Source organism: Myotis brandtii, unplaced genomic scaffold (genome assembly GCF_000412655.1).
Source record: "Myotis brandtii unplaced genomic scaffold, ASM41265v1 scaffold123, whole genome shotgun sequence".
In the NCBI taxonomy this organism is placed as follows: Eukaryota; Metazoa; Chordata; class Mammalia; order Chiroptera; family Vespertilionidae; genus Myotis; species Myotis brandtii.
Genome location: NW_005354291.1, coordinates 18196486 through 18217479, shown reverse-complemented (window position 1 = coordinate 18217479; position 20994 = coordinate 18196486). Strand labels below are relative to the sequence as shown.

Sequence of the window (20994 nt, the reverse complement as noted above, 5' to 3'; positions counted from 1 at the left end):
GCTGACTACAACTAGTGTGATATAATCATTTTAAAAATATATTTTATTGGTTCTTTACAGAGAGGAAGGGAGAGGAAGAGGGATAGAGAGTTAGAAACATCGATGAGGGAGAAACATTGATCAGCTGCCTCCTGCACACTCCCCACTGGGTATGTGCCCGCAACCAAGGTACATGCCCTTGACCGGAATCGAACCCGGGACCCCTGAGTCCGCAGGCTGACGCTCCATCCACTGAGCCAAACTGGTCAGGGCGTGATATAATCATTTCACAGCTGTATTGGTAATACAAATCATTATGCTAGACACCTTAAACCAGTGGTTCTCAACCTTGGCTGCACATTAGAATCACCTGGGAATCTTTTTAAAATAATGTTGTGGCCCCATCTCATAACAAAGAAACAGAATTTCCGGAGGATGAGGCCCAGAAATCAGGATTTTAAAAAGATTCCCAGGTGATTCTAATGTGCAGCCAAGGTTGAGAACCACTGCCTTAAACTTATACAGGGCTGTGTATCAATTACACCTCAATAAACTCCAAGAAAAAAAGAAAGAGCCCATGAGAAGGGAGGGAAATGGAAGCTGCAGAAAGCAAGAACCCTGACAATAGCACAAGCTGATGGTCTGAGGACACCAGGTGGGGATGCAGGGGCCACGCAGCCTGAGGGGGCCCTCATGGCCACCTGTGAGGTGACTGTGAGGAATACATGACTTGATATTTGTAAAGATTTGACACCACGTAGGCACTAAACAAGTCTGCTCTGATGTTATACTTCTGGCAGTGCCAAGAATAACTGACCCTCTAGTTAGATGGATAAAGCGAGGCCTATGGATGTGCCCCTGGCCCCAGGCCAGTAAGTGGAAGAGGCTCAGCCAGGATGGGTGTCCTCCTTTTCTATGGAGTCTAATTTCTTTGCGTGTTTCCACACTCTTCCAAATATTACAGGATGTTCCATTTGAGAAGGCAGGTAAATGTGACTACACTTAACGAAGAGTTGCAGTTTAAGAATGATTCTTGCCTGGCTGACGTGGTTCAGTGGTTGAGTGTTGACCTATGAACCAGGAGGTCACTGTTCGATTCCCAGTCAGGGCACATGCCCAGATTGTGGACTCAATCCCCAGTGTGGGGCATGCAGGAGGCAGCTGGTCAATGATTCTCTCTCATCATTGATGTTTTTATCTCTCTCTCCCTCTCTCTTCCTCCCTGATATCAATAAAAATATATACTTAAAAAAAAGAATGATTCTCATGTACAATATGAATTAAAATGAAAAGCTGGTGGTTGAAGGGTCTGTTTCTTGTTAGCTACTGGCTGGCTGAGTCCTGGGCTGTCCCAGGGAAAGGCTGGACTATGGCAACAAGCTGCCCTTTCTCACTGAGGGGCCTCTGGGGACTTGGGCACAGGGGAACTCGCCCCTGAGCTTGAAGTTTCTTTGCTGCTAGCTCACACCAAATCAAATAAGCCAGAATAAAACCCATGTAGTCTTCCCAAAGTCTTCCATCGACCTATCTCATAAACTAGCACCCGCTTGGATCTCTCTCTCTCTCTCTCTCTCTCTCGTTTGTCCAAATCCTCTACCCAGTACTCCAGTCCCTACATTGGAACTGGATCTCCATGCTTAATCTCTGTGGGAAAATGCTAGGGCTACCCTACTCTTGTCATTTCCCTGAGTGGGGGGGGGGTTGTACTGTCCCTTCACCTGCTCCCCACTTTCCGTATAAACATATGCCCTTTGTAGGCATGGCCCCTGCATTAACGAGCCTCTACTGAAATTTCCAGCTGATTTCCGATCCCTCATCACCTGAGTGCACATCCCAGCACACACAGCTTCCAGATAACGAACTAGGGCAGTTGTGTTTGTGGACACTGTGACCAAAGCCATTTGGCTGTCCTCCCCAGAGACAGTCTTTGTACCCAGGACAAATATAACCACATTTCCCTGAAAAACAATATTGCATGCAGCCCTAAGGGTAAATTGTGTTTGGCTTTCCTTCTGCATAAAAGTCAATGGGAATCAGATTTGCCATGGCCCATGCCTCATGAGTTGGCCAAGGGCCAAGCACATACTCACGCAGACATGCTTTTTCTATGTCCATACAAAGGTTTCCATGTGCACTTAAGAGGTACAGGAGGCTGCTCTCTGAAAATAAATAAATAAATAACTACACTTTTTTGACGTAGTCTCATGTCTGTAAAAGCAGAACTGATCATTTGAAATGTTCACATCATTCACTGGAGAACTGTGAGAAATGAATTATATTTGTAAGCCTTTGTGAAGATGAAAGGGATATTACTAAAGAATGTACAGCATTCTAACACACAATCACTTAGCTCTAGTCCTGCTTTTAAAACATAGTTTTGTGGGACTTGATTTCGTTATAAAATAACCCAGGCGCCCAAAAGTACATTAGGGGTTTTTATAGTTTTAAGGCTCCATGAAAACCTTCCCTGAAACTGCTGGGGACAAAGCCGACATCTGTTAGCGTGAGAGACACCTTTGTTTCTAGAATGTGAGCCTTGTGATCAAACCTGACACAAGCCAGGGCATTTAAAAGTTAACGGTGCTGCTTCATTCTAAATGCATTTTCCACAAAGTCTGGATTTTAAAGACAAAGTTGACTTTAATTTTCAACTCTCTGGCTTTTTTCAATCAGAGTTATAGTCACACAGTTATTTAAACAAATGTCTTTGAACTTCCTTAATTTAAAGAAGTGACCCTTAGGTTAATGAACGCTGTAAAATGCTTATTGTTTGAGCACGTGAATTGACTTCCGTTCTGTAAGGGGGTATGGTGAAGACTAAAGTCTCACAGAGGAAACCCAAGATACTTTTATACCGCGCCGACTGCTCATGGGTCAGGATTGGCAAATTTTCCTTTGTATCCCTTTATTAAAAGTGCCCTAAGTTAAGCTGCTCATAAAAAATGGATGGTTGTCGAATTTCCATTACTAAGAAAATAACACCCAAGTCTATAAAATGCAAACAGAGGCATGCAGCATGTGATAAATTAAAGGCAAGTTGGGTGGATGATATTTTCAACAAGTTCATGATATGGACCCCATAGATCAGCGGTTCTCAACCTGTGGGTCGCGACCCCTTTGGCAGTCGAACGACCCTTTCACAGGGGTCGCCTAAGACCATCCTGCATATCAGATATTTACATTACAATTCATAACAGTAGCAACATTACAGTTATGAAGTAGCAACGAAAATAATTTTATGGTTGGGTCACAACATGAGGAACTGTATTTAAAGGGCCAGAAGGTTGAGAACCACTGCCGTAGCGTGTCTCTCCACAGTAAGTGGGTGAAGAAAATGCAGGCGTCACCACCCTATTCAGGCACCAGTGTCAATGAGAGGTGCTTCTTCATTTACTGACCAACGCAAGTCTCCAATAGGGTACATCAGAGCATTTTGTAAATGGCACAAGATCTTAATGATTCTAAATAATAATGTGCTTTCATATTGGCAGTAATCAATTACCTTTTAAAAAATCTTTTTAAAAAATCTTTATTGTTGAAAGTATTACATTTGCCCCTCTTTTTCCCCCATTGACCCCTTCTAGCCCACCCCTGCCCCCACCCCATTTCTTCACCACCCTATTGTCTGTGTCCATGGGTTCTGCATATATACATACAAGTTCTTCGGTTGATCTCTTCCCACCCACCTACCCACCCACCCTGCCTTCCCTCTGAGATTTGACAGTCTGTTCCATGCTTCTATGTCTCTGGATTTATTTTGTTCAGTTTATTTTGTTCTGTTCACTAGACTAAGCAATTATCTTAATACAAAAAACAGCTTTATTATATGTTCCTAAGACCAACAATGGTTCTCACCAGAGGTGTGCACCGAATCACCAGGAAACATTTTTTTTTTTTAAAGAGCTCTCTGTTCTTCCATGGGAGAGTCTGATTATAAGTCTGGTATGGGGTTGGGATGATGATAAATAATAGGTAGGTAGGTAGGTAGGTAGATAGATAGATAGATAGATAGATAGATAGATAGATAGATAAAAATAGATGATAGGTAGATAGACAGATAGGTAGATAAACAGACAGGGAGATGGATGGGTAAATAGATAGGTAGACAGACAGACACATTTTAATTCCACAAGCAACTGTGATGGGCTCCCCACTACTCATCTTAAATGGTATACGGCCAGTTTATTCATTTGCCCTCTTAGCCAGGCCGGGCTGCACGAGGTGATGAGCTCATGCAGAAGACGAGGCCGTGTCCCTGAGGAGCCTGCGGTCTAGTTGAAGAGGCAGACACATAAAACAGCATCACAATTCACCTGACAGGTGCTGACATAGGGGTAGGAGAGGAAAGAGAACACTAACTCCATCCGGAAGAACTGCAGAAGGTCCACAGAGGAGGGGGCCCTGGAGCTGGGACTCATTCCATGTGGAGGGGTGGTGGTGATGGGGGATGCAGACGGTGCCCTCACGTAGGAGTGGCATGATGAAATTACATGTGTTTCTGGGGTGTATTGTGAAGTGCAGAGTGACCAGGCCACGGGACATGTGCGTGAAGGGGATGGGGAGAAGGAAGGGCAGTTAGGGTGGGGATGTGAGGTGTATCCGTGTAGGAGAGGTGCAATAGGCAAAACAAACAAACAAACACAAACAGAATGAGGGTCGCCTCTAAGCCTCCTTTGTAACCCCTGGGGGGCTCCCCCAATACTAAATGTTTCATTTGTAAAACCATTTTGAAGTTTTTTTTAAAGCCCTCTGTCAATTACACTTTTTCAAATGATCCTCGTGACCATATTAAATCAAATATTACAAAAGATGAGTTATTTTAATTTTACTGTTTCCATTAAAGGGTATATATTGAGCCTCATGTAAAAAGCATCCTTTCCCAAAATACTCAGAAAAGCAAGTTATGAAATCCCTATGCTTAAATATTTAAGGTCACTGTCAGTTCAAAATGGTCTGAAACTCATTCTGAGGGTGTGTGTGTGTGTGTGTGTGTGGAGGGGGTAGTATGAGGTGGAACAGGACCTATTTCTCCATCACTAAAAAGCAGGCCGCCTGTGGTGGGTCACATGGATCCAGCAAATATAGCATCGGTGTCTAATAGTGGCCCTGACCCAGCCGCTCGGCACAGATACACAGCTAGTGATGACTGAGTCATAGCAGTGCTACTGGGGGTCTAATAACGTTTCCTATTCTAGTATGAACTCTTGACAAGGATGGTTAGCATCTCTTATTAGTTTAAAGCTTTACCTGTGACAGTCTCACCAGAAACTGCTTTTGCCGCTGCAGTGATTTAATCTCTCCGTATTTCATTTCCTGGAGAGACCCTAGCGGAGAAAACAACCTTCCCGATTCGGAAGCAGGTGACTGCCCCTCCACCACTGCCCTCTCTGATCAGGCCACACACTCCAGACCGGTAGGTGACAGAAAGCCTGGAGTCAGTCAACTTCGTTGCTATTCTGACATGTTGTCCAGAAGCCTTTGCTCTTTTGTTTCCAGCTTATTCCCCGGAGGCCTCGGTCCCTGTCACAGCCTCGCATTGCACCTGGAAGCAGATCATCCCCAGGACAAATTCTCAGCTAGACTGGCCTATTCAGAGAGAAGGAGAGGAGAAGGGAGGGCAGAGAAGAGAAAGGGGAGAGAAGCAGAGCACTTACTCCCACTTGGTAGCTATTTCTGAGGGTCTGTAACACTGGTCCTCGCCCTGGCTGTCCATTAGATATTCTGGGAGCTTTTAACAAATACCAATAGCGTGGCCCCGCTCCAGGGACTCTGATCTAAGTTGCCTGGGGTGGGCCCAGAGACTGCTATACTTTGAACGCTCTCCAAGTGATTCTAATGTGTGGCCAAGTCAAGAACCAGCACTCTGACTCTTTGGAGGACACAGGAATATCTATGCTGTGTCCATTGCCCTCAAAATGCTTCGAGTCTGGTTGGGAAGAAAAGACTCACATGGAGGATGATCTCAGGTAGGCTACCATTAAATACACACTGGGCGGCGAGTTCTGTTAGTGCCCTGGGAAAAGGCAGGGCTTGAGACCATCGAGGAAGATATGAAGATGGGATATGTGCTGGGCCTTGAAACAGGCTGGATTTTCGTTATGTTTCCTCTCCATCCACACCGCCACCCCAGCCAAGAGCCTTCTAAGTGGATTTCATTCTTGGGAGCTTCCATTCTCGCCTCTCTCCTGTCTGTTCTTCCCATGATGATGATTGTGCCTTGAAATCATCAGTCCTATCATGTCACACCCCTTCCTAAAACCGAAGGCTCCCCGAGAGCTCGTAGAATAGAAGCCAAACCTCAGTCCCTTCATGATTGGCTGAGGATCCTTGTGCATATAAAACGTATGATGTTTACGAAAGAAACACTGAAATACGTATTTTCTTACCCATGTACTGACTTCCATCTAAAGACATATTCACATATTCAGATGTGATATGATCACTTTTAACATGAATATTTAAAAATGAATTTCTCTTTGGAAAATTTGCTCTCAATGAATGAAATGGCATATTCAATTTAATTTTAAAACATATATTCTGACTACATCTTAGGCACTGGGAAGACACCGTGGAAGATACAATGATGAAGACTCCCCATTCGCAATGGAATATGACAACATAAAAAATGCTGGGTTAAATTTTGCTATTGTCAAAAAGAGCTGGATTCCAGGTTATAAATCACCCACTTTATTGAGTGAGCTCTTACTTGTCTCAGTTTCCTCATGTAACCTGGGGAAATAGTATTTACTTATAGAGTAAGTAAGAGTGGCTGCAAGAATTAATGATGTAACATGTAAATACTGAAGTTGGTGCCTAGGACATAACAGACATTAAAAAAGTACGTTCCTTTTCTTTTAAGACACTTAATGTTTAGTTATTTTATATATGTTTGTGAGGCCTGACTTATACAACAGAACTTTAAAATTAACTTCTTGCATATAAAATCTGCTATCACCCATTTTTAATACTTCATGGAAATGTTAGTGTGGATTTTTAAACATCTGCATAGTACTCCTACTCTCACAGGTGTAATTGACTTTCACTCATTTCCAACTCGGGTTTAAGTTCTAGCTACCTTTCCCTCTTCACATTATCAGATGGTGATGCTAGTGACCAATGAAATGCCCCAAAGGCTAGAAACAAAGAACAAGAAGAGATATCCTGGACAGAGAGGACACAGATATTTAATTTTTAAGTAATCGAGCTTTGATATTTATGCAAGTGAACAGTTTGCTAGTTCCTAAAAATGGCTTCCACCAAAATGTATTCTTGCTTGTTCTCTGTATCTTTTCCAAAGGTTCTTCCTGAACCAAGCAAGCCATTTCATAAGAATTCCCATCTTATCTTATCAATATAGAAAAATCAGAATTCATTTTGCCTTTGGAAATATGAGTGGTTGCAAAGAATAAAAACACTCAGAACTAATTCTAATGATCTGAAAAAGCAAAACAAAACAAAGCTTTGTTTTAGAAACAAAGACTTTGTCCTGGTTCAGCACACTCTTAAGCTAAGTCTGTGATTTATTCTCAGGAGGTCAAAGTTGCTCTTCAATTACAGTAAAAACTACTAAGAAAATCTAGTACCACCTTCAGAGTACTTTTATGTTTTAACATGAATCTGTTTTTCCTTGTGACATTTTGTTTTAAAAGTACAGTTATTTCTATAATAATATTGTCATTTTTAAAACCAATAGTTCTAAAAGCAGATTATTTATCACATTTTAATCTCTCCCTTAGAAAAAAAATATTTATGTGAATCTCAGGTGTACTTGGTGAACCATAAAGTGCTAAAACAGCACAATGGGCTTCATAATAAATTCAGAGGAAAACACTGTATTTACTTGCTTTATAGCTAAGAAAATGTTCAATAGGAACTACTTTTACAATATAAGGAATATTTCAGAGAATAAGGATAAATTTATTTTTTAATTAAAAAGAAAATCTGTTCTAAATTTTTATCAAGTTCACTCCCCTGTATCAAGACTGATAATCCCCCACTCAAGAATACACACACAAGTACATACATAAAGATCTACTAACGCATGCAAATGTATGCATGTGTGTGTGTGTGTAACATTATTATATGTCTAAGAGTGAGATGGTTAACAAAACTGCAGCTACTAAGACCAAGATATCATGAAAGTAGAAAATACAGGAAAACATTTTAAATTGCACCATATATAGTTTTCACACATAGCCAACTGTCCCAGGAAGCATTCATTTCCAAAGCAAATTAATTCACATAAAAAGTCTCCTCCATTAGGTAACCATTCTCCCGATTTGCTGTCTTCTGTTGTTAGGACTCCGCGAGGGCAGCCTGAGTTGCTAAAGTAGCTTCTCTGAGGGAAGTTCTGAGGGGCTGGAACTGAAATGTCTTGGTGCTTACATTTGCTTATATAACAGCCTGGCCTTTACCAAAACTACTTCAGTGCTCAGGGGCATATTTCTCTGGGCCTGGTCTTATCTCCACCTGCGTTGAAAGATTTTCAAGAAGCACTGGAAAGTCTCCTTTCTCTACACCACCCCTTAGGTTCCCCCACAGGCTAGGGGAGAGGGGGAAGGGAAGCATTAGCTGCAGTGGGGTTTACAGGGCTGAACTAAATCATACATAAAATAGAAAAGATTTTAAATAAAACAGAAAACAACCCTGTATTACCTCAAATCCATGGTTAGTAAGGAATTCCATGTGTGTACATGTACCCATGCCTATGTGTGTGTGTGTGTGTGTGTGTGTACACCTTTTAGTGGATTAGAAAGTCATTACTGAACAGCTACTTTGGCTAGTGGGTCACACAGAAGTATTTCAAACCCAACGATTCCAAAATGGAACCCATGTCTTTCCCTTAAAACTCCTCTGTGCTCCATAGTACAAGACTATTATCTTAGATTCTCAAACTAGAAACCTCAAAGGTCTGCTGTGACTAGTCTACTCCCCCCTGACTCCTTATCCACTCCTCATGCTCTACTGATGCAGATCCAATGCATCCCTCAACCCCATTCCCATTGCACCACCCACATCAATTTCCAATTACACTCTTGGGACACCCACCTGACTGCTCTCAGCTTGTAACTGCTCACCTTCCCACAGCATCATCTCACTGCTAGAGCCACCCTGCTAGAGTATAGAGTTGTTCATAATGTAACCCTGCTTTAATTTTTTGATGGTTCTTTAAACAGCCAACAGGTCTCAAGTCTTACTATATGCCAGCCATTGTACAAAGCTTTACACATATTACCGTGTTTTCTCTTCATAACTATCCCGAGATAGGTAAAATTATTGTTGCCACTTATAGATGAGAAAATACATGGCCACAGAGTTTAGAGAGCTTGTTCATGGCCACTGGGATGCAGGTGGTAGAGCTGGTTTTCATCTTGGATCATTTCATGCTCTTGACCACACCATTATAAACCTTTCTTCTACCTGTTTCCAAATGATTCTCCAGTCTCTTTTGCAAGGAGCTTATAGACAGTGAAGTTCTCCACATTCAGTGATTGTTCAAGAGTCAAAACCCTTTAAGCCACTGGGGCAAAATGTAACGTGAGGACACAGTGGCTCTCACAGATGCCACCTAGAAATGTGTCTCTTATGACCCACACATGATAATGGTAATATCTTGGTCTCAAGCAAAGAAAAATTAGCCCAACAAATGCTACCAAACTTGTGAGACTACTCTGCCCTGTAGAATATGGAAGCACATTTCAAACAGTGGGTATGTTAATTACACACCAAGTTAATCAGCTTTGCCTCAGCACTACCTTCCACAACGACTCCATGAGGACGCCTGGTAATGGCTGGGTGGAGAAGTAGCAGACACAGACACAGGGATGGAATAACTCGGACTGCAGTTGTAGTCATAGCCTTGCTTGATAAAGGAATAGCCATATCAGTCATAGAACTCGCCAGAAGAAACAAGCACATGAAAAAAGAAGAAAAGCTTAGATATTGCTAAAACTGCCCTGACATATTCTACACACAACTGTTTGATAAATATTTTATTGTTACTCCAGGAAAAGCTTTTAAAAGGAATACATACACCAGCAATTATGGGGAAGGGATGTCTCCTTCTCAGAGATGGGAGGACTGTCAGCTCTCGCCTGCTAAGGAGAGGGTGGGTGGAAGCACACTGGCATGTGGGCTCAGACCTGCTCATGGGCACCGGACGGGCCCGAGTCCCAGGCAGCAACTCTTCCTTATGTGTTAACAGAAAACACACACGGATATCTTCTATGCAGCCTTCTGTGTGATTTGAATAAATCAGAGGCACTGGGCTTATGTGTGCCCACTGTTGTGTTTCTGCCTAACAATTATCCAAACCCCACCTTGGCCCTAGATGGTTTGGCTCGATGGATAGAGCATTGGCCTGTGGACTGAAGAGTCCCAGGATCGATAGTGGTCAAGGGCACATGCCTGGGTTGCGGGCTCGATCCCCAGTAGGGGTGTGCGAGAGGCAGCCAATCAATGATTCTCTCTCATCATTGATGTTTCTATCTCTCCCTTTCCCTTCCTCTCTGAAATCAATAAAATCGCATTTAAACAAAAACAAATCCAACCTTGAAGAAGGCCTGGATCACTGAAATGGGTGGTCCAATTGTTAGGGCTGGTGCTCAGCTCTACACTGCTAGCCTCTGCTATCCAGGCCTCAACCATTTCTGATTGGAAAATTTAGACAGATATTCAACATCATTATCTTGTTTAAATTAAACTGGAGAAATTGCAGTATCCCAAGTTAATTGGGTGTCTTGGTAAAATGTTAAAGGTATTTGGAGCTTTTATTTTTTTTATGGGGGGGTGGGGCACTTACCAGTACTATCTTAAATGCCTTCCTTATAGTCAATACAAGGTATTGAAGTTGTGTGTGTGTGTGTGTGTGTGTATGTGTGATGTTCACATGTCCCTGCTATAAGAGGTTGCTTACATCATCAAAATATTACTATGAAAAGTGATCTTTGACAGCCAATTAACTATTATGAGAAAAGTGTTATTTCTGAAATATTCAAATAATGTAATTTAAAAGCCTGTTATTCCACTCAAAGGTATACATTTGGGATTTCACCTACAATTTGAAATGATAGAGAAATTGCTGCTTTAAAAGCCACTCAACACAGTGCATAAATAGTCATAAACGTGTCAGAAGCAGACGTATTTTATTAATAGCATCTGAAAGCATAAATACAAGTACAAATTGTGAAAATACTCATCCCTCTAAGCTACAGAAAGCCAAGAAGTAAATCCTAACCCTTAGCATTTTTTAAACCTACAGAGGGGCTCTATAGTAGTTTCATTCCTTTTCTTAAATGGCCTTTAAAAAAATACATGAGTCAGTTAAGAAAGGCATTTACTTGAATTAAAACGATAATTCTGCCAGGACCTCAGTATAATTACTTGTGGGTGGCAGAAGTTTTAAATGAGGCTAAGTTAGGGATTCTAGATTATTTATCTATTTTTTTTTTTTACTCTACCACTGTAATTAGAGAAGCCTGGGGTTCCTGTTAAAATTGTGCCTTGTCATGGAACATCACACCTACATGCTTTAATGACAAGCCCTATTGGCATATTTTTTTATTGACTAAAAATGTGGACTATAATGCACACATACATCAATCCAGCCTCCTTCCTCCACACACACACACACACACACACACACACACACACACACACACTGTCATATTTGTTTTGTTCCTTTCATAGCCCTGACATTTTCACCCCTAATATTGTACTGTTCCAATTTATGTCAATGTCTTCAATGTCAAAGACAAAATGATTTTAGTCACAGAGTCTGGTAACTTATTTCATGAAAGAACTCAAAACACACTACCTTCAAAATCTCTGCCTTCCTACGCTACCTGAACCAAGAGCTGAAATAGCCACATTTCACAAACAAATATGTTTTGCTAAAAATGAGTCATCTTACTGTGGGGCATGTGCTGTAAATGATGCATCCTCTTTGCAGAGCTGACCGTGTCCACAGGCTGCAAGGCATCTCTCTATAAAACCACAACCAGCTGAGCAACTGAGCTAATGAGTTTCAGGAGACAGAGCATCCATAGCATTTTGGGGAGAATTCTGCATTTAATATTCTTAACACCAAAATGGGGAGTAATCCCATAGCGTGGGTCTTCTAAAAGTCCAATATAGCACAGAAAAAGTTCCACATGAGAAGTAATTTTATGCTAATCATTTAAGTGGCATTAGAATACTCCCACAGTCATGTTTGTCTAGCTGTCAAGTTATTAAACACAAATACATTTTCAAAAGGCACCTGATTGGCCACTAATGTCTGTACCCTGAAACTAACATATCAGAGGATACTGAGATGTTTTCCACCTTTCATGCTAACAGGAAGACTAAGCATCAGACACAAGCATTCAGCTGCTATTACACAGTGCATACCGTAACAGTGAAAAAATGTTTGTTCAGTTCATTAACTCCATCCATCTTCTGCCACCCTTTAGTAAGTTGTTTCATTAACCAGATGCATTTTCGCCCACTGTTCTGAGCACAAAAGAATCACACAGCAAAGCACACTTCCTGCAGCCTAAATACAATAACCGTGTAGTCTTCCAAAAGGTGGCTGTGGAATTAAAATCTGCGTTCCCAATTCCTGAACTTCAAAGCAAACACTGAGCGCCTTGTGGACAATGCAGCAGGGTGAACACATACCATGTCTCCCAGGCTCGAACGTGAGAGTGCAGGACAAGACCAACAACACATAGACAAACATCCTGCAGGGAAGGATGCCGACGGCAAAGGAGCCGAGAGGGTGGGAAGGATTCAGGCTTGCTTTACCTACCGGCATCGTCCATGTCTCAGGAGTGGCCAGGCGAGCTCTGGAGCCTGGCAGCGGGAAGCCCGGCGCTCCTCCTGGCTAACAAGCACCCTGCCCTTCTGCTGATTATCGGTGCTTGCTGGCACACACAGCCTTCTCCATGCGCTGTCTGCAGGAGACACCGCCAGGAAATTTATATCTCCAAGGATGACAAACAGCCATTAGCTCCATTACAGGCTGATTAAGAGAGACTGAGCCTATCAAGTGGATACTTGAATCCTCTGGGGTTTTCACCTCTGTTCTAAGCAAAGGAGAGAAAAAAAAATCACTGCAGTGTGGAGTGGATTGCACGTTTCAGAAAGAAGCGCACATGCTATGCAGAGTACATGCTGCTCCCCAAGATGCCAGAGCAAACAGGAGCAGGGGAGGCAGAGAATGAAAAGGTAAAGAGGCTCCGTGAACCATACACTAAATGGTCCTCCCCCTTGGGCAGGTCTAAAGGGGGTCCAGCCTTCATCCCTGTCATCACTGGATGACCGGGCAACTTTTCAATGTGAAATGTGAAAGTTTTCTTGTTATTGTTGTTGGGGGTGAGCAAGGAACGACAGATAAAACATTTTAAAATAAAGGCCATCTTCACTGTTCTGCTCTGAGTATATGATACGAAGCTGAGGCTTGTCATTCCTTTTTGGTTATGTTTTCATCATGACTAGGGTTCCTATTTCCAGTCAGGATTTCTTCCTACCTAGCCCGACAGGGAAAGTCAAAGGGCTTTCACTAAATGGCACTAATCATGCGAGACACGGTGGTCAAAAGATGTCCAGGGATGCTATAGATGTTCCAATCTGTAGCCATTCTCAGTAACAGAAATGGGAGCATGAAGAAAGTGCATTTATGAACACAGAGAACACCATTTCACTGCTTTTCTTTAATTTGGCTATGGAAAGATGGCCCTCCAAGATACCCAACACTGCTTACAATATCAAGGCACAATGCCGGGCCGAGTGCTGAAGAAATCATATGTCCTGTGGCTATTATGATAGGATATTGGAATGTGAGGATAGCACATGTGTATTTTCTGCATTTTCTCAGATACAGTAAAAAAAAATATATACAGTGGACTCATGATGCAATGAATCCACGGTACAGTAAGACTCTACAGGTTTTTTATTTTGACAAGTTTTAAAAAAAACAGTTCTGAGTGTAATTGTTCTGCCAGGGTTGTTGATTTTGAAAAGCAGCTAATTTACTTCACATTTCTTTATGCCATTGGAATTTCTAATGACAAACCATTTGCAAATTATTTGTAACATACTCTTCCATTTCAACAGCTTCTAAATATTTTTGTTTTTAATGTAACTTCAGGCTTACCTATGGATTTGGGGTTATTGTTTAAGCAAAATACTTCACTTATGATATCATAAATAATAGAGAAATAGTTTCCTCACAGAACAGTTGAATTTCTCAGTGATTTCGCCCTGTGATGTCCATTTCCATTATTTTAATTTTGTCACACAATTTTGAGGACATATCACTGTATTAGTTTCAAAAAAAATTCTTCATATGTTTTTAAAATGCTCGGGTCCCACAAGACTGAAATCACTGTGGCTTCCGTTCCTCATCTCCGTGCCCTGATTAAGACTGCTAACTACCCAGAGTATCAGCAGGAGGAAATCTAGGGCAACCCAACTTTTTTTAAAGAGAGGAGTTTGGGAAATATAAAGGGGAGAGAAAACACATCCTGAAGTCTGAGACTTCGGAACGGAGTAGCTAAGAAGTGTCACTACTGGCAGTGCCTGCTAACTAATAAGAATGTATTTCTATTGGCTGTGCACTCAGTTCAAAAAGTGGCTTTTGATTATTTTTATTAATACAGTCAGTCTCTGAAGTGCAAATGGATTGTGTTCCAAACATTTGTTTTGTTGGTCATTTGAAAAACACGCTTTCTCATAAACATTGATTGGGTTCCAAGGACAGACCATTAAACACGGCTTCACGCATGATGTGGTTTATATAAGATCCACAATCTCAAACACAGTTCTAAAACCCAGAAGGTTCTGGAAATCTTAAAGGTGTTTTCTCCTTTTAAGTTTGGCTCTGAAATGCATCTGTGTCACAACCTGAGTTGAAGTGAGGCTATTTAAAACTCTTTACTTATCTCACTTGGGATGCATAATTATGTTTTGCTATGGAAATGTTGGTGTTACCGGGTATGGGCATCTGTTCAGACCCTTCTGAGGATATGGCACAGGGATATATTACCTTTCTAAAATGCAAAAATTCTGAATTTGGAAACACACCAGAACCCAAGGGTTTCAGATGACAGACTATGGCCCTTCGCTACAATTTTGTGATTGAAAAGGGCAGAAAAGAATCCTTTTTAGTGTTTTGCCACAGGATCCCCTTCCTTATCCAGGAACTCCCTCCCTCTCTCACCTGCTAAGTACCCGAACCTCTCTAACCACCGATGATGTCAGACATAAACAAGGGATAGGCAACAGAGAGAGAGGTCTAAAAATAATGACACTAATGCTGAGTGCCTGTGAGGAATGAGGATGTTTAAAAACTACGTACATTGACAAGGACACATCTGCTTTTTGTCTCCCTGCCTTTGCCACCAGCACGAGCGCTGTCCCTCCTGGCACCAGAAGACAAAGTGACAATGAAAAGCCTCGGTGGGTGGAGCATTGTCCGCAGGCTCCAGGGAGAAGCCACTCCCTCCCTTGATTTAGTTCAGACCCACAATTCACACGCTCTCCTTGGGAAAAGCCTGAATAGAAAATGTTCACCAGGCCCTTTCTAATTGTCCCACAGACGCTATATGGCATAGCAGCATCAGTAAGCCTAATGTTCCACATCATGTTTTAAATATGAGCTTAGTTCCCATTTTTATTAACGTCCCTATATGTGTGTTCCTCCGCTTTCTTAGAATCAGACTGATCAGTTGGAGGCCAATGGTAGTCTGGAGCACTTGCATCCAAAATACCCTCAGTGCTGTTCCACCAGCAGAAAGAAGGCTACAACCCGCCTCCAGCTGGATTTTTTTTTTTTCCGGCTGGATATTTAAGGATGGTTTGTCTGAGGTTGGTTATAAGGTGTGTGTGACTCTGGGTCTGACCAGCTGAGGTGGCAAGGGCAAGGCTACCAGGGGCATCCAGCACCCCCTTCAAATGTACCACCGAGCACCACCTGGTGATCACCTGGCCAAAAACTAACTCTCTCTCTCTCTCTCTCTCTCTCTCTCTCTCTCTCTCTCTCTCTCAGAAAAGAATGCCTTAGCTTCCTAGAGAAGTTTTTCTCATTTCATATTATTCCTGAACTTTCTATGAGAAAGTTACCTGGATTTGGGGGACACGGGGAAGAGCTGAGGGGGGTGGAATCATGCTCTGCCTTTTCTGACTAAAATCTGAGCCCACTGGACCCAGAGCAGTTCAAGTAGATGCTGTGGAGATCAAGAGGTACAAACGCTTTCTAAGAGGTGTAGCAACTCCAGAATCATCAGCTAAAAACATAATGGCTTGGCTTTCAGGGGACCAACTGGGATCCTTCTCTACAAAGTTAGACTCTGTTCCTTCAAGTGAAACAATGAAGAGAATGAATTGCCCACATAATTACAGAGCTTGGCCCAGCAGACCTCCAGGACACCAGGATCAGCCCAACAGACCTTCTCCCTTTCTGATTCATGCAAACAAGTAAAGTGCCAGAATACTGACTACTGATTAGGAAGCAGTCAAGCTCGCTCCCAGTTCCTTTGGGAACATTCTACTGGAAATCTGTTCTGAAAAGATTTGGCCACTGCTTTTACAAGAACCGCTATCGGATACAGATAGTTTCATTGAGTAAAGTGCTTGGATTTATAACTCTCCTAAGTACTAAACCAAATCCCTGAACTATTAAAAATAAAAAAGAGTTCACAGGAGAAAGTTTTGCAACAGAGAGTATTTCCAGGAAAAACTGGGCAGACAACAACAACAACACACCAATTACACATTTAACTAATGTCCTATTATCTGCCTTTTAGGACAATAGTCGCTTGCCATGCTCCTGTTTTCAATTATTCCTATTTTCCTTTTGAGATTTCCCTTCTGGTGGCATGGGGGAGGAGGGGCTCTCCTGAATTACTCATTAATGTTTGCTTCTCTTCTCTTATACATGGTCTTTAGATTATGACTTCTATTCACACAGACAAATAACATGTTAATGCAGAGGCCACGGAACGTTTCAGCATGCTCAGAGCTTTGCCTGGCGTCTAGACCTTAATGAAGCTTAGCCATCAGGCACGGCCTTCTGGTCAAGGTGGTGTGGTGAGTCCATGCTTGGACACCACCCTTCTGCTCCAAATGCATAGTGACTATAGATAAAATATCACACAGGTAAGTCACAGCTGGGCTTAGAAAGCTAGATGATCACTCCCATGAAGTAGAAAGGGGCCAAAAGCTTTTGAGCTTTTGACTGAGCACTGACTGAGGCTCCCGCTGAGCACCGCTGTGCTTTGTGGTGGAGGCGGGAGGCCAGGAGCACGGCTCCTGTGTGTGATGGTTAAAAGAGCTCCACTCGAGAAAGGAGGAGTCAAAACCAGGCTAAAGGGCTGCTTCAATGGAGCTTCCCAACGCAATAAAAGAAACTGGGAAATAAAAAAAAAAAGACTTTTGATCTATTTCTAGAAGCCGTAGCTTTATAAAGCCTAGATGCGCAGTGGGAGGATAAATCCTCACAACCAAGAATGAAGTAAGATGTGTATGAAAAACAAATAGGAAACTATGAAATAAAAAAGGTGGATATGAGACAAGAATTGATGGATATGGAACATAACTTGAAGGAAATCTTGGAAATGAGAGACATGACATTTAGACCAACATAGATGTCTCATCAGCAATCAGAGATGCCAGAAAACAAGACGTTGCATTAAAACTATTTCTGAAGGGAAGCGAAATTATAAAACTATAAATCAAAGCAGAATGATATATACTTACTGTTATCTAGATCAATTTTTTTTATCACTTGAAGGATTTTAAAACTCAGTTTCTAGCAACTTTACATACACTTTATTATGGCAAATGCTCCAAAAACTATTGTCGGCAGCAATACAGCCAGGTCACCAGAACTCAGTTTCTAGCAACTTTACATACACTTTATTATGGCCAATGCTCCAAAAACTATTGTCGGTCACTAGAGTGCAGAGGCAGGCATTTGTCTGATTTGGTGCTGAGTAATTGGTAAAAGGGAGTTCTAGACTTCATCCATCGGCCAAAAGGGTGACCTATTGCTTAAAGGGCAGTTACAGCTGCTTGTGAATGAGTTTACTGCTATAAAACCAGCATTTACATACACTTTATTATGGCCAATGCTCCAAAAACTATTGTCGGTCACTAGAGTGCAGAGGCAGGCATTTGTCTGATTTGGTGCTGAGTAATTGGTAAAAGGGAGTTCTAGACTTCATCCATCGGCCAAAAGGGTGACCTGTTGCTTAAAGGGCAGTTACAGCTGCTTGTGAATGAGTCTACTGCTATAAAACCAGCACGCATAAGGAAAAACTGGTTCACAGAATCTGATCCAGGAATATATAGCCTGAACAAATTCTTTTCGCAAGCCATCACTTAGGTAAAAATATGATGGTGCCCACCCCAACCAAATAGCAAGTTTCCCTCAACAGGCCGATGGCAGGCTGGTGCATGCTGGCCTCGTGAAGAGAAGTCTGTCACCAAACTTACAAAGATGATGGTCTCCAGCAGGCTTTAAGAAGGTGTCAGTCTACTACTGTTTTCTAAGATGAGCAATCGAGGGCTGCCAACTGGACACAAATCTGGTCCACACACATAATATTTGGTCAGCCCAGACCTTGAAAGCTTTAGTCATGGCATATATTCTCAATTTGCCAAAGTCCCCACCATTCCCTATTGTCTTACACAGAGTTGCACAGACTTACATGACCTGCCTGGCTCCTGAAAGCATTTGTGCCGAAGTCCACAGCATAAACTGATGCCCTCTCAAATCCCTTCCAGACTTACAGTCTTATAAATAAAAGGTGTGATGTTTTAGTTATCTAGATAACATGGAAAGGGAGAAAGGTTTAGGCTGGGTCCTACTGAGCTGTTCCTACAGGTTGGCAAGGGCAACGCCATCTTGCAACCAAAAATAGTCCTTTCATGGGATACCTTGCTGGGTTTCGTCAAACAAGGTATCCTGGGTTCTGAGTGACTTAAACTTAAGTGGCTTGTTACTTAAGAAACATCTTTAGTAACAAGATATTTGTTAACATGGAAAATGCCTTATCAATCATTAATTGATTACCTCTGCTGCAAAATACAATCCATAAAAGCAGGGATCTAGTCAGTTTTTATAACTCTGAGAACACTACTAAGTGCTCAGCAGTTGTGTTTGGAATGATACATGAGCACATAAGTGATGCATGGACAAACAGACATCGGGGTCAGATAAGGCCCATTCTTCATTTCAGCCATTTCACATTTCACCAACTGGAGAATCCCATCATGCCTGTAAAGTACTGGTCACTTTTTTACTCATTCATCAATTTCTACCTGATGTCCTTAAAATAGCCCAAAGAAAATTGTGTTTCCTCCTGCCATCTGTTAGTAAGCACTAAGTACTAATCCTTACTTAGCCATCAGATAAACTAGAGAAATGATTCTGTTTCACCATGCTGCTTTTATCTCCTTCTCCAGGCACGCATTGATGAAAGAAGTGGAGGCTACCCGAGTTTCTATCAACCCAGGACCCCTAGAGCAGCAGGCTGAGTACAGAAGGTAATCAACAGGTGTTTGGCTGATTTAACTGGGAACTAAGTTCTCAGACTTCCCCCACTGAGGCCATTGTTCTATGGAAGTGAGGGGTAAGATCTAGCTATTAATTACTACGGAGGAATCTCATGTGCTGACCATTCACACCACTTAACTTGGCATGTGTAACACCAGCCATCTAAACGGTTATAGAAGGGCTTGTTAGGACTCCACCAACACCTTTGAGGAATGTAAGGCAGAGTGATTCCTACAAAAACAATTGTAGGAAAGTTCTGGGAGTCATGGGGGGAAAATGACATACACATTTGTCTCTGATACGAGGGGCAAGACACGGAAAGGCACCGGATCACACTCAGGGTTTAACCAGGTTCTAAGAGCAGGAAAATGGGCCAAGACGGGGACCGCTGGTGGTTGTTCCCAGGAAGTAATTAGTCCTCCTACTGCTTTCTCTACCTGATTCACAGTTCTGCTTTCAGCTTGCTTTTCCCATTATCTTTGCATCTGTATTAGCTTCTTGTAGCAACTGTAATAAATGACCACAAATTTAGTGGCCTATAACAGCCTATATTTATTCCTATAGTTCTGGAGGTCAGAAGTCTAAAATGAGTCTTAGGGGGCTAAGTCAAGGTTATCAGCTGAATTTCTTCTGCAAGCTCCAGGGGGAGAATCCATTCCTTGTCTCTTCCAACTTCTAGAAGCAGCTGGCATTCCTTGGCTTATGGCCACATCACCCCAATCTCTGTTTCTGCTGTCACATTGCCTTTTCTTCTGACCTTCTTGCCTCTCTCTTATAAGTACCCATGTGATTACACTGAGCTCAAAAGACTAATCCAGGATAATTTCCCCAACTCAAGACCCTTAACTTAATCACATCTATAAAGTCCCCCTTTCCCATGTAAAGCAATATATTCACAAGTTGTGTAGATTAGGATGTGGGGGCCATTATTCAGCCTACCACATTATGGTCTTATAAACTACATGTTATTAAGCAAGTCATCTTAATAAAAGTTTTCTCTCCCTGGGAACTGTTCAGACAGGCAAATCCCCCTGGGTGCACCTGAGGTAGGGTAATAGGTAGAAAATATAGTAGGCAGTGGGAGGAGTATCAGAAGGGGCACCAATAGTAGGATCTGCTCAGATAAAGAAAGAGTGCTTAGCAAGAGAAGGGAGTAGAGGAATTACAAAGAATAAATTTAAGGGACTTCTAAGATTCTAACTCCATATGGCATTCAGGAAGCTGGGTTCAGGACGTCCCTAAGGCTATCACCAAAAGTGTTCAGGCCAATGCTGGATTAAGAGTTTAAAATCCGCCCAGCCAGTGTGGCTCAGTGGTTGAGCATCGGCCTATGAACCAGGAAGTCATGGTTCGATTCCTAGTCAAGGCACATGCCTTGGGTTGCAGGCTCGATCCCCAGTAGGGGGCGTGTAGAAGGCAGTCGATCAATGATTCTCATCATTGATGTCTCTCTCCCTCTCTGAAATATTATATAT

General features: G+C 42.2%; 1 protein-coding gene and 1 long non-coding RNA gene across 3 annotated transcripts in view; one reads left to right on the top strand and one right to left on the bottom strand.

Annotated features, from left to right (window-relative positions):
- The window catches only part of PHACTR2 (phosphatase and actin regulator 2), a 170808-nt gene extending 157896 nt beyond the window's left edge, over nt 1-12912 (bottom strand). The window contains exon 1 of one of the 2 annotated variants that reach the window (XM_005859084.2): nt 12770-12912. In XM_005859084.2, the coding sequence (XP_005859146.1) occupies nt 12770-12782 (13 nt within the window). In that variant the 5' untranslated portion in view covers nt 12783-12912. The remainder of the gene's footprint in view (nt 1-12769) is intronic. The other variant, XM_014533898.1, reaches the window with a different exon arrangement.
- A 204-nt stretch (nt 12913-13116) lies between these two features.
- Nucleotides 13117-20994, top strand: part of LOC106724873 — an 8379-nt gene continuing 501 nt past the window's right edge. Inside the window, exons 1-2 of the long non-coding RNA XR_001360714.1 lie at nt 13117-13188; nt 19429-19509. This is a non-coding gene — a long non-coding RNA (uncharacterized LOC106724873). The remainder of the gene's footprint in view (nt 13189-19428; nt 19510-20994) is intronic.